This window comes from Panulirus ornatus, chromosome 22 (assembly GCF_036320965.1).
Source record: "Panulirus ornatus isolate Po-2019 chromosome 22, ASM3632096v1, whole genome shotgun sequence".
Lineage (NCBI taxonomy): Eukaryota > Metazoa > Arthropoda > Malacostraca > Decapoda > Palinuridae > Panulirus > Panulirus ornatus.
In genome coordinates, this window is record NC_092245.1 from 21,236,409 (window position 1) to 21,256,267 (window position 19,859).

Sequence of the window (19,859 nt, forward strand, 5' to 3'; positions counted from 1 at the left end):
TCGGACAACTTTTACTGGTGTGTTAGAATCATGAAACCAGTAATAATTACCAGGTACGAGATGTGGTTGTGTTTTCTGGATCAAGCGTTACAAGCGAACCGTAACGACGAGTAATGTTGTTATGAGGCGTCACGTCCCTTCGTAAGCCTAGCTTCGACTGTCATGTCTTACTACGCAGGTCAGGACAGCGTCACGTATATCGTAAACCATCAGATTTGGTATGAAATGATCGACCTTATGTACCACTTATCCCAAGAGCAGGTCTGGTGTCAGGCGATAGTGTTTTCAATCCTTGGTGAAAGTTTGTATACTGATCAAGAGTTGTTTACGTCCGTACCATGTCGACTCGTGAGGGACTTGCACTTGTGTGATGGCTGAAGGCCAGAGGCTCATGGTAAGGCCACAGACACAACCGTTGTGACACCAGTCCTTCCAACCTTGAGGTCATGAAAGTTTATACACAGACGAGCAGCCACTGAGCTCACTACTCTTGCTGGATACATCGCTCCGTCAGGCAAGATGCGGCTCTTCAACCTCCGTGAGTGTTCCTCAGCCAGCAAGACGTCTGACTGCAATATCATTTCATTCTTATTCTATGCTGACAAATTTTTGGTTATCTTCAAACAAATATGTGTTCCAACTACATCTGTCTCAGTATATTCATTCTAAGATTAGAAGTTATTTATTTTTTTATACTGGTTTTATTTCATTTACATGTAAACTTACAAATGATGGAATTTTACACACAGTTTGTACGTTGGATGTAAAAGATGCGTCCGTACACTGTGAACTGCTACTCTACAAGGTTTACTGAGTGACGATCTCTGGATCCGCAAATATTCTTTTAAACGCTTCTGGAGTATAATTGCCATGGCATCAGGAAGAACGTGTGCGCTCCTTTAAGGAACCTGATCCTTTACCATTCAACTAATCGTAATTATCAGGAAGTATGCTGAAGACTTTTGTATGGAGCTTTATTCGGTTGCAGTAGATGTTGAGAGTCTGACATAAGGTTCATACTGTAGTATGTGAGAATATGGGTCACTGTTAAAAGTGTGTGGGAGGTATTTATTGTCATGGCTACCAGCGCGATACGATCTAACTAGTGGCTGGAAGAGTATAATTTGTCGGTGCTAACTTGGTAATACCCAGTAATGAACGAAAGTTCTGACCATCATATCCAAGGGTCTCACCGTTGTGCTCATGAGACTAAAAAAGTTATGGTTTGTGGAAGTGATCACATAAAGCCTGCCAGAACCTTCTGTGACACGCAGTGTTATAATTCTATCATACACAGAAAAGCAGATAAATATCTTTCTAATAGAAACACTGGAACACGAGAAAGTGCAAACTACACACGCATCCCTCGGGTTAAAACGAATGAGAATGAAAGTTAAAACCAAGCTCAAGTGACGCAGAAATAGCATTAAACGTTACCTAAAACATCTGTGAAAAGAGCAGCAGAAAGGAAAGTAAGAGCCGTGTCTACCAGGTGTTCCCTGTAAGATCACACGTTATCTGCCAGGCTCTGAGGACGACACCACATCATATAAACAGAAGTGATATCATAGTACCTTTGGTAAGGTAAACACATCATAGCCAAACACAGAAAAATGAGCAGAGATGTTTACTTCAGATGCAACTCAGGCAAAATGGCTTTCGATACTAATCCATTTTTATTTCCATTTTTCTATCGACTGTTGAACGGTCGGCTGTGTGAGACATAAGATGCTGAGAATGTCAAACTGTTCCTCTGACTGGGGATACTGGTGTGGCCACTGTTGCTCTCAGGCATGTGGAGGTTCTCAGCCTGGAAGAGATGCAGGTGTTCTCCATGTCTGTAGGACATTTAGCAAACTTCCGTGCAATGAAGGTGAAATCGCACTTGAGTAGGAATTCATACAATTTTATTTAAGGAAGGTTTTCTTTACATGTGGCACGACATGTTTCGTGGAGACAATCCTCCCCATCAGGTGCCACTACTTAACAATGTCATTTAAATCCTATCATTACACTTGGGTCCCACCGTCCAGCACCAATCAGTACAGACCTACCACTCTCCACTTTGTCTGGCAGTAACCGTTGTAAGGGAGAGTGATTAAGGGGGATTACGTGGCGAGGGTTGACCTGGGTAGCTGGGAGTGTCAACAACCTTTCTTATTCCCCAGTAAGTGATGGTCACCCGGTTGGACGCCTTGGCGTGTCGCTCTCTCATCGGATCGCTTGTATTGCTTCCACCACTCGTTCACAACGATCTCCGCTGCCTGACGTGACCAGCAGATGAACCCAGAATTTGTGTTAACGTTGTCTTTGGTAGCGATGTAAGCCGCTTCTAATGTCTTTCTGATTTGTTTGCTTAAGTCCTCATGCAGTATTCTCGCCTCGTCTCACTACACGGATTTGCAACGACGAGTTCCGCTCTGTTTTTTTAAATGTTTCCTCCAAAGTTATCTGCCTCATTAATGATGATTTTTGTCTTGGAAGTCTCCCTTTGATTTTATCAACTGACGTGATTTCTTGAGTTATGAATGCACGCTGCTCTAGTCCTTCAATAAGTCCATCACACATTTTTACCATGTCGTCTATAGACGCTTTTTCTGCAGTGTTAACGAAGTCATCCTCAAAGTCTCTTATCGCGATCACCTTAATTCAGAATCATTTCAGCTATTTCACTATCGGTGAGTGCATGAACAACTGGAGCATCATTATCTGCAAGCCTTTTTGACATTTTCAACAATAATTTGTACCACAGAGCAGAGACTAAGCAAAATATGCAATAAGTAATGCACGTAGGTCTGGCGATGACGATGGTTGGTAACAAACTGGCGCCAACGGAGCATCACAGCCCAACATAGGCAAGTGAGGTCAGGTGTGGAATTTTCCACTTGTAACCTCATGTCGCGGCTTAAAAAGTTTCGGATTTTGGAACATTTCGGATTTTCGGATTAGGGATGCTCAACCTGTGTATTGGTTTAACTGTTATACATTGTTTACTGTCCATTGGTGTCTTGGCTGCAAATACCATTTAGTTACCGTAATACTGGATGGAATACCTTCAAACGCCAATTTAGAATCAAAGCATTTATCATTTTCTATTTCCTGAATTTACTGTAATTTTTGCATCGACAGCGAATCGCATCACACGAAGAAAAGCTGTATCACTAGGAAAAATGTAGTGAAGCGGATTACATCTCATCATACAACTAGACCAGCGTTGTCATCAGTTCTGTGGCAGTCGGTGTGGATATGATAGTGACTCAGATACCACACGTGTGATGTGGGCAGAAATCTGAATCGTTTTAGGTTGACATATGCCAGATGCTTAAATTTCCTTAGCATAAACAGTTGTACCTGGCATTCCAGAACATAACACAGTAATAAGATGTATGTAGGAATTCATTAATGAAACCGTAGGCAGGTTCATCAATATTTTCTCTCATGTCATCACTTCACGACTTAGCTTCTGTGACAGTAGTTCCTGTTCTTCCCGCAGGTGTGTTGGTGGTGCTGATGGTCATATGCCTCTTCGTGGCCTTCGCCCATCGTGATCCACAGTTCAGAAGAGGTAATAACCATACAATACCTATGACACATTCATGACACATTCATGGGGCAATGAAACAAAGAAAGGTTGTCTGGATTTAGACTGTGATTATCATTTACAGTACAGTGGCAATGAGATCTGAAAGTCTGATATAAATGCCGACATTTGCGAACGACGGCAGATGTCTCCCCCGTACCCATCTTAAAGGTCAGATAGCCATGTTCATTCTCGTAGTATATTCATCGTAAGAACTACAACCACTGCCCTTCGAACTCTAGCATGTCGTTCGGTCATGATGGACTAAGATAGGCGTCTAAGGTTGGTCAAGGTGATAAGTGGAGACAAAAAGAAAAGTAAGAAAAGAAACAGGCAATGTTTCCCTCTCCGTGAAGAGAAACACTAATTACAACGCTGTCAGAGTTCAACACAGTCTTCCAAACAGGGAGAATAACTTCCTACATGTTTCCAAAAACATGTTGCGAAATTTTTCATGATTTAATTCTTTTTTCGTGATAAGCTATATAGTCTCTGCAACTTCTAGAAATAACATCAGAACTTCATTATATCAATCATCATCAAAAGATGCTGTAAAAAGGAAAGAAAGGTATATGAACATAACTTTGGTGCATCACAGATCCATCTTTATAACAGTAGATGATGACTATGAGTTATGAAATGTGCTACTTTTTCCAATTCATAACACTCAAACAGGACACAATATGCAAGGAAAAGAATAGTTCGGGATACGCTTCGAGTATGTTATTCTAGAGAGAGCAGTTCTTTCATGAATACTTCCGGAAATCTATGTGAATTATTAAGCACTTTTTTCCCCTGGCATTTTAGTAGCTGTTGTTTATATGAGAAATCTCTTATAAGTCTACATATGCAGCGTATGAAGGTGAAATCATACTTCAGTAGGAGTTCATACAATTTTATCTAACATATAATTTTTTCTATACATGTGGCACGACAGGTTTCGTGGAGACAATCCACCTCATCAGGCACCAGTACTTAACAAAGTTATCTAAATTTCAACACCACACTTGGTTCCCGCCATACAACACCAGTCTTTCTAGGCCAAACACTGTTTGCTATGTCTGGTCGTAACCCTCGTAAGGGAGAGTGATTAAGGAGGGTCAGGTGGCGTGGGTTGACCTGGGTAGCTGGGTGTGCCATGAACAATTTCTTTTATGTTTTCGTGTTTTATCAATTCTCTCATAATGGTTTGGTTAAGGCTAGAATGGGCTTTAGAATTACCTGGGGACAAGTTAAAGTTCTTAGCATTAGCAGTCAAAACAGATTCAATGACGTTACGTGTTGCATAATCAGCAGAGGGGTATGAAATAACGGGATTTTCAAGATCCATGGGGTGATCATTTTCATGATACTGTTTAGCGATCGCAATTTTGTGGTCACCCCTTCGTACTGAATGTCGAGGCCAATAACACCTCTCCGTTACAGTCTTACCTGTCTGGCCTTGCATCTGACGGCGCAAACACTCCCAACTGTTGCATTATTTGACCTATTATTCATTAAGTTCTTGATGAGGGTGTTATTGTACTGGATTGCAACATCACAAGAATTGTTTTTAGAACATTTCTTAGATCAGCCAAGTTGGGAGAATAGGGCAACATTAAACTTTTAGACTTTATCTGTCACATCTTTGTTACAGGAGGCATAAAATGTCTTCTTAGCTTTCCACTGAGCTTTGTTCACAAACCAATTGGGATAGTACAACTACCTAAAGATACGTATTATATGACTACATTCATTTACCAGGCCTATGAGATCACATATCCATAGTGCTCTTAAAAACATAGACATAACTACAGACATTTTTACAGAAGGATCATGTACTGAGAAACAATGAATATAACTATCAGAGTTGGTAGGCTTCCTGTAGATTTTAAAGGACAAATTATCAGATTCTCTGTTTATCAACACATCTAGAAAAGGCACTTTGCCTTCTTTTTCCTATTCCATCTTGAATTTGATGGTGGCGTGGATGTTATTCAATTCATTAAAGAAAACATCACAAACTTGGGAGGATGGCCACAAGGAAAACACATCATCCACTTATCTAAACCAGACTTTCGGATGATTATCGATTGAAGTTAAAATTTCATAGATTTTAGGAAGTTTGGAATTTTGATCGGATTTCCTCCCCATATTCACTTAAACTTTCCACATCCATAGAAAGTTGATCATAAGGAATGATTCATGCAAACTTTACAGTCATTTCACCGAGTCTGCTTGGTCTGGATAGTATAATCTTTTGGCTACTAGAACCTTATCACATCGTCAGCATTGGTCAGCATCTTGGGTTTTAGTGATCAAATGAAAGTTATCTTAACGCCCCGTTGTCGTCTGTTTATTTACACTCAATATATTTGAGCTACGCAGCACCGTGTGGGAGAGAAGCCGTCTGAGCAACATGAAAAAGACGTCCAGTACTCTCGTTCACCCAGACAACCTTGTGTTTCCTTCCTTCCTCCCTCCGCTTTATTGGTTACTCTCGCTCCTATACAGTATGCAGATGACGATCTTTTCTCTGACAATAATCAAGTTGTATCGTAAGTATTATCTGGGGCATATGCATTTACATCATCATATCATGATTACATATAGACGTTGTCTGGTGGACGGTGTGTGTTGTGGGTTAATCTTGCTTTTTATCTGGCCTCATATATAGAACGAAAAAGGTTGAAGCTCCGTAAATACCGCAAACTTATGAGGGAAATGAAGAGGCTGTTGAAAGAAAAACGTCAAGAGGAGCAGGATGCCTTGATGTACATCCAGCATGATTACCCTCAACCACCTACTCCTGTTAGTGATGGAAGCAGCAACCGGAATTACCTGCAGAATGACATTCTCGTCCAACCCATCATCCTGTAAGTAGGGATCACCGCCCGTATGTCCTGACCACTCTCCGAATCTACGTGTGTGTGTGTGTGACTGTCTTCACCCATGCCTGTGTCGATCTCGCCTTTACATGTCTGACTCACATCCCACACTTAACTACCTGTTCCTTCCTCCACCTTAATCATGGACCGATTTTACCCCACCAGACACACAGATAACTCTCCCTCCGGACTTACATCTCTGCATTACTCACGTAGAGTAATGCAGATTGGATCTCTTCTCTTTTACAATACGTAGACTTCGTAGCGACTTGATCCAAGTTTTCAAAATTCTGAACACGTTCGATAAAGTAAATCACGAATATCTTTTCGAAATACAAGAAAATACGGTTACCTGGACAAGCTAAAAGATGTAGTGCGGACGTGGGAAAAAGATTCATTTCCAATAGGTGTGTTGAGCATTGGAATAATTTACCATCAGACGAAGTGAATGCTAAGACTATAAATACCTTCAAAATTCGTTTAGACAAATATTTTATAAATTCAAGTATACTTTGAGAAAAACGTCAGAAATAAGCTGTATAAATGACTGCGGTAACGGGGACAATAGAAGGCTAATGTGCAGCAGCGAGGAGTCGGTGATCGCTTAAAAAACTGTTGAGCAGAATTACATTTTCTTGTCAAGCTAAACTCCTCTCTTTTGTGCCAGACAACCCAGTCGTGGGCCAATCAGGCCTTCTGTTGTCTGTCTTCCTCATGTAAATTCATAACAGCTAGGCTTCCTCCTCAAAATACTCACAGGTCTTTCTGTTCCCTTAAAAACGAAATCGTTTGGAATCTAATTTACAAATATCTTTTCTCTTTGCCTGTGACATCCTTTTCCTTCATTACTAACAAACATGTGTACGTATTCTATCTTTCTGCCTTTCAAGTTCAGTCCTTCTCCCTAAATTATCCAGCCTTCAGAACACATTGTCCTTCCCATTCACACTTTCCTATAAAATATCGCATGTCAGTATACTCTCTCTCCATACCCCGTCGTGGCCTTGATCAGCTGTATCTCTGTCCGTTGATGCAGTAGAGGAAGTGGTGGGTGGGAAGGAGGCGGTTGCTGGACTATCTTTATGTATCAGAATCTTCGGATACCATTACTGGCCTCCGGTAGATGACCACGTCATAGACCATCAGGTCGTGTATTGTACGTCCGTCCCATGTATAAAGTTCACCCTTCCTCTCTCTCTCTCTCTCTCTCTCTCTCTCTCTCTCTCTCTCTCTCTCTCTCTCTCTCTCTCTCTCTTACTACTTTCTTCGCTTTGTCTCATACTCGTCCCATTCTCTCTCTCTCTCATGTCCTTCCTATATACTTGATCTACTCAGTTCCATAGATGAAGTTAACAGGATTCCTCCAAGTAAAGTTCTTATTGGAATCTAAGATTCCTTAGGTTAAGATCTATCATATCCTCACGACGGTCCAGGGAATTGAATAGTCAATGTAAATCCAGTGCGTTGAGAAGTGGATACCGTATAAAAGTTGCAGAGTTAGTATTGGGTCCTCGTATTTCTATCATTTACTTCTTATGTATATCATTTCAATTATCGTTATCATTCTTATCATCCTTTTTGGTCATAGACATCACTTACGTCTCAGAGCCAGGGTGTGTGTGGCTTAGGGCTTATGATAATTGCATTATTGAACATGATTCCTTTACTGGCGCCATTCACTGTATTTACTGAATAACAATTGTAAATAGAAGTTGCACCACGAGACTCGTATCCCAAAAGAAAGTGTATAATGAAGGACTTTATACATAGTCACCCTCACTATTGATTGGTATTTTCATGATGATTAATATTCTTTTTTGATACACTAGAATGCCAGGCGCCACCTTATCCCCAGACGTCATGGAGAACCTCGAAGCCAACCAGTAGGAAGGAGCGAGTTGGGGTGGATGACCAGTGCTGGTGTGGCCCACAGGAGTCATCACCACCACCACCACAAGTCATCAGCTCCATTATGACCACCAGTCGTCAACACCACCACAACCACAAGTCGTCAACACCACAACAACCACAAGACGTCAACACCATCACAACCACAAGTCGTCAACACCACCACAACCACAAGTCGTCAACACCACCACAACCACAAGTCGTCAACACCACAACAACCACAAGACGTCAACACCATCACAACCACAAGACGTCAACACCATCACAACCACAAGTCGTCAACACCACCACAACCACAAGTCGTCAACACCACCACAACCACAAGTCGTCAACACCACCACAACCACAAGTCGTCAACACCACCACAACCACAAGTCGTCAACACCACCACAACCACAAGTCGTCAGCACCACCACAACCACAAGTCATCAGCTCCATTATGACCACCAGTCGTCAACACCACCACGACTGCCAGTCGTCAACACCACCACAACCACAAGTCATCAGCACCACCACAACCACCAGTCGTCAACACCACGCTAGCAGGCCAGACCACACTCTGAAGTACACACTAACCTAAGCCATCCGTTCGGGTGACCGTGTGGGACGGCACCAGACCTTCAGCGGGCTAGTCTTCTGACCACCTTAATCTTTTGAGCGCGACGGTACGAAACCCATGGGCACGACGGTATGGGACCCTTGTGTACGACGGTACGATTCGGGCACAACGGTATGGTACCCTTGAGCACGACGGCACGATTCGAGCACGACGGTACGATTCGGGCACGACGGTATGGTACCCTTGAACACGATGGTACGATTCGGGCACGACGGTATGGTACCCTTGAGCACGACGGTACGATTCGGGCCCGACTTTACGAGGCCTCTCTAGTCTACCACTTGTCTTCAGTCGTAGTGTTAAAGGATCAGCAAACTACGCTTCAAATTGCAGCCCTTTCCTTCCCACAGAAAATTAAACGTGGACGATGCATTACTACGACACCTGATTGACAGCTTAACATTCAAAATAGCACAGGTGACAGCAGTCAGATATCACTGTTTCCCTCTGGGTGAAATACTCTTCAAATGCCACTGCCTTGCTTCTGTTAACCGTCTTTTAATCTTGGATGGTTAAGTGACTCGACGACATCACTGTAGTTAGCTGTTCCTGTATTGCAACACCTCCACTCTATACCCTTGTCCCACCTCAGTGTTGCTGAGGTAACTGCATGACGACAGACTCGTCTGAAATTCCTTCACTCAGCCTAGAAATGAAAGGTTTGGTTATCTTTCTTTGGGAAAGAGACATCAAGAAATACTAATTATGACACTGTAATCACATGGAATACAGGAACATTGATTACCTCACACGACTGGATGGAAAACCAACCACATGTATGTTGAATTCTTGTGTGAATCCAGTTGGGTACGGCAGTACTACCACTGACCACGATGGTATAACCTTACAATCTCTCACCACGATGGTATAACTCTTACAACCCTTCGGTGCGACACTACAACCATTGAGCAGAATGATACACCCTTACAACCCCGCAGAACGACGTTACATTCCTTGAGCACGACGGTACAACCCATGAGCACGAAGGTACAATCCTTCAGTACGACGGTACAACGCTTAAGCACGACGGTACAACCCCTGAGCACGACGGTACAATCCTTCAGTACGACAGTATAACCTTTGAGTACGACGGTATAACCCTTGAACACGACGGTACAATCCTTCAGTACGACGGTACAACCCTTCAGTACGACGGTACAACCTTTGAGCACAACCCTTGAACGACGGTACAACCCTTCAGTACGACGGTATAACCCTTGAGCACGACGGTACAACCCCTGAGCACGATGGTATACTCTGGTATGTTGGTAACAAGATGCGCGACCCCATCAGCTGGTGCTGGGGTTTAAAACTTTTTTGAACGTTGCACGTGATGAAGCTAATTGTCCCCGAGAAACATCTTGTACATCGTGTATTGAATAATTAATGTAGAATGTAAATAAAGAAAATCATTTGAACTCCTACTGAAGTGCGATTTCACCTTCATACCTTTCATCACAGACTAGTGTGATCATTATATATATCTGTCTATATATAGGTAGGTAGATAGATAGATATATATGATGATCACACATATCTATCTGTCTATATATAGGTAGGTAGATAGATAGATATATATGATGATCACACACGTCCGTGATGGAAGTTATGAAGGTGAAATCGCACTTCAGCAGGAGTTCAAACACTTTCATTTAACATGTAATTTTGGGATTTACATAATTTGTTAAGTACTGGCACCTGATGAGGTGGATTGTCTTCACGAAACATGTCGTGCCACATGTATAGAAAAATTACATTGTATGAACTCCTACTGAAGTGCGATTTCACCTACCACTCACCCTTCCTTCTTCCTACTTGTACTCAAGCATTTCATACAAATTTTTCTTTGCTTCCATCAGCTTTCCATAGGATATCTCTCTCAACCCTATCATATGCTTTCTCTAGATCTATAAACGCCACATACAAATCCTTTATATATATATATATATATATATATATATATATATATATATATATATATATATATATATATATATATATATATATATAAGAGGTGGCGATGCTGTTCCCTGTGGGGCAGAGTGGCGCCGGAAATGGAGAAAGGCGAGCAAGTATGAATATGTACATGTGTACATATGTATGAGTATGTATATGCATGTATGTATATAAATATAGAAGAATTCGAACCTATGCGCTCGATCCTAGGCGGTCCGTGAATGCGCCACGGTTCACGAACGCTACACCATTTAAAGTCACCTCCCTTCACCTCTGCTTACGATCACACGGAAACCTTTCCAAGTACGCTACGGTAACTACAGTACCACTTAACTACACCCATATAGGTAGAATCAGTTGACGAAAAAGTATATAAGTATTCGTATCTTTTCCCCAGCTACACACAAATTATCAACTCGACTATCATATCCCATATCATATATCTCCATGTTGATGTGGCTATGTGGTAGGATGGGAGAAATACCACATTAACGATAACTGATATTTTTTTTTTTAATTCCCCTTGTTCATAATGGTTCGGTATACTACGTGTACTGGTTGTGGTCTACCGTTAGTGGTCTTGGAGAAGCGAGAGCTGTGCAACCTGCCCTCGTTGGGCGAGGGTGCCTGGTCCAGAGTGTATGGGATCAACCTCCCGGGCTAGGCGCCCCTCTGCTTGAAGATGTTCCATGAGAAGGACTCGGAGGCGATGTTGATGCTACACCGTGAGGCGGAGAGCATGATGGCTCTCGACGTACCAGGGGTTCCTCGCCTCGTAGGCCTGAGCGTAGACCCGCCAGGTCTGCTTATGACCCGACACTCACACCTCACGTTACTAGACCTCATCCAGCGCGTGACGGTGGTACCTGACGTCACGCTGCTGGACATCCTGGTCCAGTTGTGTCAGGTAGTGGCCGACATCCATAACAGTGGCTTCGTTCACAACGACCTGAAGCCCAATAATGTGAGCGTGGAGCTCTTGGATGACTCCCGGGTCCGAGTGATGCTGCTGGACTTAGGGATGCTTACACCTGTGGGGGAGACTCCGCAATGTTTCGTCATTAATCAGGCTAAGGATGAGTACACACGCTCCCTCAGAGAGACAATGAGGGAGTTACGATATCCATGGTACGCCCCCGAAGTCTATCATGGAGGGCCGGCCACGCCAGACTCAGACGTTTATTCTCTGTCGTACACCACCCGCTTCATCTTGGACCGCATGTCGTCTCCACCGTCAGCGTTGGTAGAGTGCGTTCAGAGGGGTCTCGGGCCGGCGGGGTCGCGTCCTTCCGTGAAGACGATGTTGGACCTGGCGGCTTGTGGAAATGAATCCAACGGAAATGTTCGCCTTCATACGACTCTGGGGGACGATGGGTCAGTTTGCCAGATGTGAACAACAAGAAATGACATGGTTTCTCTGAAGCTTCGACTCGAAACGTCGTCTAGCTTCCTTATTCTGTTTTCCCCTATCTCCAGACACCCCACCTTTCATGTTTTCTTTCACCAATCGTTTATCAGTAGCTGTATTGAGGGAAATGGCAGTCTCACACTCTGAAGATCCTGTTGGTTCTTAAACTCGCATAAATGATCAAGACCAAATCGTTATCGTAATACCCAACAAGGAACAAAGTCCTTTACTTTCTTTGCTCAAAAGCTCGAAGAGTCAGGGCTTCACCTACTATCGCTCGAAGCAAACCTTGACTAAAGTTTTTTCGTGTCACATCTTTTTTGAATAGGTTAGAATGGTTCTCTGAACAAATAATTGGAATACATATAAATCATACCCATGGTAAGAGCACAAATTATTGTTTCATACAACCGACCTAGGTTCAGTAAGTCTCAGAGTGAATCCTGGGACGTTATTTCGCCCGAGATTATACATGAAGTGTGCTGGTCCGACACATTGGTATTGTATGTATATGTCTGGTTTGTCAACAACGGTCAAATGTTTAAGATATGTGCTCAAAAGTCATATACATAGTGTTATGTGGTGTTATACTGTACATTTGAGCCTAGAAGGTGTTCTAAGATTTATCGGATGGTGATCATGATTCATGTCACTGATGGCCTTAATTACCTGGCAATCGATACATCTAAAGCTCAAGTATCAAATCAAATGATATTAGTATCATAAAGATAGAATAGGTACCGCAATATCACAATTTATAAAGTACAGCATTTGGTGTCTGTTGTAGAATTTGGCCAAACGAGTTACATATAGTTACCCTTAAATATCGGCTGTACCATAGAAAACTCTCAGGTATTCATGTTTTCGTTTTCTTTGGTCTGCGTTCTGAGACTATAAGATTTTCCAGATATAGAAACGTTGAATAGAAAAGGAACAAAATAAAATCATGCTGATATTTAGTGCATGTGTGATAACTATTTTAAATCAGATCATGTTGATAATGAGTGCACGTGTGAAGAATATTTTTGAACAGTACATGCGATTATTATTTGTGTTGGAGAGAGTTCTACACTCGAGAACTCTCTCATCCTTGTTCACACGTATCTTAACTTCTGATATGTATATTCTTGAAGGGTAGGTCAGAGGTCGTGCTCAAGAAGTTAAGGAACATTTTGAATGTTCATATTCTTAGTACGAGACACCATACTTAAAATAATTCATGGTGAATATATTTCATCTATGGATAAAAGACGAAATACAGAATTTACAGAGCACTTGTTTACGATTATAACACCAACATTTATATGAAAAATCATTCAACATTAGATACCATATTTACAAGATTTTTTTTCAAATTCAAACAACAGAAATCAGTAAGTATATAAATGGATTTTTATATACTTTACCGACATGAAACTCATATCAAGAATCCTAATTTGTCTATTTCATGTCAAATGAAAATTTCAAGTGTGGTTTACAGGAACACAGGATGCTGACGCAGGGTCTAAGTTTGCTCAAACAATCATTCAAGAGCTTAACAGCAACTCCAATAGCAAGCAACTTTCCCCACCGTTACTAGGAACTTAATACACAGGCTTTGATTATAACCTCCAATTACTGATGATTTCTATTCATCATGTACCAGGTCGAACTGAAAGGTAATCAATCTACTGCAAAGTAGATTTACTTATATAGCTACTAAATCTAGGCTGTCTTGATGGTTTTCCATTATAAATGATAGTCATTCTTGGGTAGAATCAAGGATGGGGTGGAGTAGGTTCGACGGAGATGGAGCCACCGCTGTCGCCTTCGGTAATCCTGCAACACACGGCCCAGGGAGAAGCAGAACCACGCCGGCGGTTCCTCGCCACACTGATAGATCTGGCAGACAGTCGACAGGGCCCTCAGAACAACGTCTCGTGGGGGGAAACTGGCTGTGCCTCGCCTGTGAGGAGGGAATTCACACTTAAGGCCATGGCGACTGTTGGGGAACAAGCGGTCAAAGACGTACGTGAACCACCTGGGTATGTCGCTGCGACACTCGACCGCCTGACTGAGCGTAGATAGGGCAAAGGCGAGCTCCTGCCGAGAGGGACACTGCTTCATTACAGAGCTTGAGCCATAGTCCGGTTCACTGACGGATGGCACGAAAGGAATAACATCAGACTGGCAGGACGCCTTCTGGTAAGAAATCACGACATTCTTGACGTCAGCTACCCTGGTGTTGTCTCCGAAAGTAGTTGTTATATTCTCTGTAGATGATGTTCCAGGAGTTATATCTTGTCCCTTATCCTCGCCACTGAAGGTCCGAGGCTGTTCGAAATCTTTCGTAGTTCGTCCTTTCTCGTCAATTATGCCGTGCAACGTTGCCTTCGATATTCGGCAGCGGTCAGCTAAGTCCCGGATGTATCTGGCCCCGCGAGCGCTGAACTGACGAAGAATACGAAGTTTCTGGTGTCGAGAAAGGGTGCTGCGAGGAGCCATTGTGTGACTTCCTCAGGGGTTATGAGGGTATACGCCTGGTACAGCAGACCTTATACTGACAATGTCGCTTTGAGAAGACCATAACTAAACTGGCGTCTGTCCCGTTTCAAGGTTCAACTCAACAGTTTGGATTCACCGCAGACAACAGAGGAAACAGCGCATTTACCTCTCAACAGTCGTAAAATAATTACATGCGTATGTAGCACCTTCTCTTATTTGTAAAGTTGAAATTCCTCTGATACAGAAAAAGACTACAGCTTATCTAAGGACGAAAATGCTTACGAAGAAGTGGTCATTTATCATTCTAACTGCTTTTAAGGTATCAGAAATCTTCGACAGTTTTAATCATTTCGTTTGGTTATCAGTTGATATTATTGCGTGCTTGTGCCTTCACAGGATTCTTAGAAAACTGTACATGGTAGAATATGGTTTACTTTTCTCAACATGACAGTCAAACGGATTCTCTTCTTGGAAGACAAACCAGAGGAACTATTCTTATCAAAGCAACATAATGGGAGTAAGACATATCTGACATAAGCGAACGCTCTCAGTAATTTGATTTATCTCAGAACATACAGTGGCCCATTATTTGCGCTATTTCATTTCCTGATATGAAAGTACTATTTTCAATCTCGCGGGATCCAAAGAGAGGGAAAGCAAGTAGTCAATGACGTCAACTGACATTGTTTACATTATATGTCCTACGGGCCATTAGCAATGGGTGGACAGGTCTACCAACCCTGCCAAACTTCTCCATCCGCTACACATAAGAATGGAGCAGATGTGGTGAAAGAAAGCCTATTCAGAGAATCAATACAAAGCTATTGATCTTGCTTCTGATAAAGTTTCCTAAGTCCTCTAACAAATCAACACCTCGCCTGATGGTACAGAAAATTTTGTATGATTGTGTACGTGGTTCAAGACGATTCACGTTATGAATTCGAGACAGTCCGAAGCCTATAACGAGACATTGCTCAGATTTAGATGGAACTGAGAAAGTCTTGTACGGCAAATTCATTGGGACGTTTACGAATTCTACCTGGATAACCAAATTCTACACCCAAAAGCACATTTATTTTCTCTAATTTTGCAAAGCTACTAAATTGTGTAGCTCTTTAAAGTGCAAAATCAATGGTATTCGAATAACTTTCATTCAGCATCAAAACATATCCAATACATATACCAAAGGAGCGTATAGAATATGAAGAAAGCAATATCATATAAACAGAGCTAGCCTTTTTTGTATCATTTCACAGCAAACAGTGAGTATTGGATCAGCGCTCTAGAATTAAGTATTTTACTAGAACTCAGGAACAGGAAGTTTTGAACATCTTTTGACATAGTAGTGGGGAAATTCCCCCTGTAGGCCCTTCCTTCTCCCCTCTGTATCCATGAGTAAATAGCCATTTTTTCCTTCATGACTAGTTATATATATATATATATATAAATATATATATATATATATATATATATATATATATATATATATATATATATATATATATATATATATATCCTGGGGATAGGGGAGAAAGAATACTTCCCACGTATTCCCTGCGTGTCGTAGAAGGCGACTAAAAGGGAAGGGAGCGGGGGGCTGGAAATCCTCCCCTCTCATTTTTTTATTTTAATTTTCCAAAAGAAGGAACAGAGAAGGGGGCCAGGTGAGGGTATTCCCTCAAAGGCCCAGTCCTCTGTTTGGTAAAGTGTGTGAAAGAAGAAAGTTAAGAGTAAATGTGAATAAGAGCAAGGTTAATAGGTACAGTAGGGTTGAGGGTCAATTCAATTGGGAGTTGAGTTTGAATGGAGAAAAACTGGAGGAAGTGAAGTGTTTTAGATATCTGGGAGTGGATCTGGCAGCGGATGGAACCATGGAAGCGGAAGTAGATCATAGGGTGGGGGAGGGGGCGAAAATTCTGGGAGCCTTGAAGAATGTGTGGAAGTCGAGAACATTATCTCGGAAAGCAAAAATGGGTATGTTTGAAGGAATAGTGGTTCCAACAATGTTGTATGGTTGCGAGGCGTGGACTATGGATAGAGTTGTGCGCAGGAGGATGGATGTGCTGGAAATGAGATGTTTGAGGACAATGTGTGGTGTGAGGTGGTTTGATCGAGTAAGTAACGTAAGGGTAAGAGAGATGTGTGGAAATAAAAAGAGCGTGGTTGAGAGAGCAGAAGAGGGTGTTTTGAAATGGTTTGGTCACATGGAGAGAATGAGTGAGGAAAGATTGACCAAGAGGATATATGTGTCGGAGGTGGAGGGAACAAGGAGAAGAGGGAGACCAAATTGGAGGTGGAAAGATGGAGTGAAAAAGATTTTGTGTGATCGGGGCCTGAACATGCAGGAGGGTGAAACGAAGGCAAAGAATAGAGTGAATTGGAGCGATGTGGTATACCGGGGTTGACGTGCTGTCAGTGGGTTGAATCAAGGCATGTGTATGGAGGTGGGTTGGGTCATTTCTTTCGTCTGTTTCCTTGCGCTACCTCGCAAACGCGGGAGACAGCGACAAAGCAAAAAAAAAAAATATATATATATATATATATATATATATATATATATATATATATATATATTATCCCTGGGGATAGGGGAGAAAGAATACTTCCCACGTATTCCCTGCGTGTCGTAGAAGGCGACTAAAAGGGGAGGGAGCGGGTGGCTGGAAATCCTCCCCTCTCGTTTTTTTTTTGATTTTCCAAAAGAAGGAACAGAGAAGGGGGCCAGGTGAGGATTTTCCCTCTAAGGCCCAGTCCTCTGTTCTTAACGCTACCTCGCAAACGCGGGAAATGGCGAATAGTATGAAAAAAAAAAAAAAAAAAAAAAAAAAAATATATATATATATATATATATATATATATATATATATATATATATATATATATATATATATATATATATATTTGCTTTGTCGCTGTCTCCAGCGTTAGCGAGGTAGCGCAAGGAAACACGAAAGAATGGCCCAACTTACCCACATACACATGTATATACATGCACGTCCACACCCGCAAATATACATACCTATACATCTCAATGTATACTTATATATACCCACACAGACATATACATATATACCCATGTACATAATTCATACTGTCTGCCTTTATTCATTTCCATCGCCACCTCGCCACACATGGAATAACATCCCCCTCCCCCCTCATATGTGCGAGGTAGCGCTAGGAAAAGTCAAAAAAGGCCCCATTCGTTCACACTCAGTCTCCAGCTGTCATGCAATAATGCCCGAAACCACAGCTCCCATTCCACATCCAGGCCCCACAGAACTTTCCATGGTTTACCCCAGACGCTTCACATGCCCTGATTCAATCCATTGACAGCAGGTCGACCCCGGTATACCACATCGATCCAATTCACTCTATTCCTCGCCCGCCTTTCACCCTCCTGCATGTTCAGGCCCCGATCACTCAAAATCTTTTTCACTCCATCTTTCCACCTCCAATTTGGTCTCCCACTTCTCCTCGTTCCCTCCACCTCCGACATATATATCCTCTTGGTCAATCTTTCCTCGCTCATTCTCTCCATGTGACCAAGCCATTTCAAAACACCCTCTTCTGCTCTCTCAACCACACTCTTTTTATTTCCACACATCTCTCTTACCCTTACATTACTTACTCGATCAAACCACCTCACACCACTTATTGTCCTCAAACATCTCATTTCCAGCACATCCACCCTCCTGCGCACAACTCTATCCATAGCCCACGCCTCGCAACCATACAACATTGTTGGAACCACTATTCCTTCAAACATACCCATTTTTGCTTTCCGAGATAATGTTCTCGACTTCAAACATTCTTCAAGGCTCCCAAGATTTTCGCCCCCTCCCCCACCCTATGATTCACTTCCGCTTCCATGGTTCCATCCGCTGCCAGATCCACTCCCAGATATCTAAAACACTTTACCTCCTCCAGTTTTTCTCCATTCAAACATACCTCCCAATTGACTTGACCCTCAACCCTACTGTACCTAATAACCTTGCTCTTATTCACATTTACTCTTAACTTTCTTCTTTCACACACTTTACCAAACTCAGTCACCAGCTTCTGCAGTTTCTCACATGAATCAGCCACCAGCGCTGTATCATCAGCGAACAACAACTGACTCACTTCCCAAGCTCTCTCATCCACAACAGACTTCATACTTGCCACTCTTTCCAAAACTCTTGCATTCACCTCCCTAACAACCCCATCCATAAACAAATTAAACAACCATGGAGACATCACACACCCCTGCCGCAAACCTACATTCACTGAGAACCAATCACTTTCCTCTCTTCCTACACGTACACATGCCTTACATCCTCGATAAAAACTTTTCACTGCTTCTAACAACTTGCCTCCCACACCATAAATTCTTAGTACCTTCCACAGAGCATCTCTATCATCTCTATCATATGCCTTCTCCAGATCCATGAATGCTACATACAAATCCATTTGCTTTTCTAAGTATTTCTCACATACATTCTTCAAAGCAAACACCTGATCCACACATCCTCTACCACTTCTGAAACCACACTGCTCTTCCCCAATCTGATGCTCTGTATATGCCTTCACCCTCTCAATCAATACCCTTCCATATAATTTACCAGGAATACTCAACAAACTTATACCTCTGTAATTTGAGCACTCACTCTTATCCCCTTTGCCTTTGTACAATGGCACTATGCAAGTATTCCGCCAATCCTCAGGCACCTCACCATGAGTCATACATACATTAAATAACCTTACCAACCAGTCAACAATACAGTCACCCCCTTTTTTAATGAATTCCACTGCAATACCATTCAAACCTGCTGCCTTGCCGTCTTTCATCTTCCGCAAAGCTTTTTTCTACCTCTTCTCTGTTTACCAAATCATTTTCCCTAACCCTCTCACTTTGCACACCGCCTCGACCAAAACACTCTATATCTGCCATTCTATCATCAAACACATTCAACAAACCTTCAAAATACTCACTCCATCTCCTTCTCACATCACCACTACTTGTTATCACCTCCCCATTAGCCCTCTTCACTGAAGTTC

At 42.2% G+C, this 19,859-nt stretch overlaps 2 protein-coding genes across 2 annotated transcripts; one reads left to right on the plus strand and one right to left on the minus strand.

The window, feature by feature from the left end:
- The first annotated feature begins 403 nt into the window (after nt 1-403).
- LOC139756626 (uncharacterized) lies at nt 404-10,745 on the plus strand. The gene is made up of 4 exons (XM_071676278.1): nt 404-538; nt 3,494-3,565; nt 6,237-6,435; nt 8,277-10,745. The coding sequence occupies exons 1-4, from the start codon at nt 520-522 to the stop codon at nt 8,332-8,334; spliced, it is 348 nt and encodes a 115-aa protein (XP_071532379.1). The 5' UTR covers nt 404-519; the 3' UTR covers nt 8,335-10,745.
- Nucleotides 10,746-13,260: 2,515 nt separating this feature from the next.
- On the minus strand, nt 13,261-14,931 carry LOC139756483 (uncharacterized). The gene has a single exon (XM_071675931.1). The coding sequence runs from the start codon at nt 14,820-14,822 to the stop codon at nt 14,067-14,069; it is 756 nt and encodes a 251-aa protein (XP_071532032.1). The 5' UTR covers nt 14,823-14,931; the 3' UTR covers nt 13,261-14,066.
- Between the last annotated feature and the right edge of the window lie 4,928 nt (nt 14,932-19,859).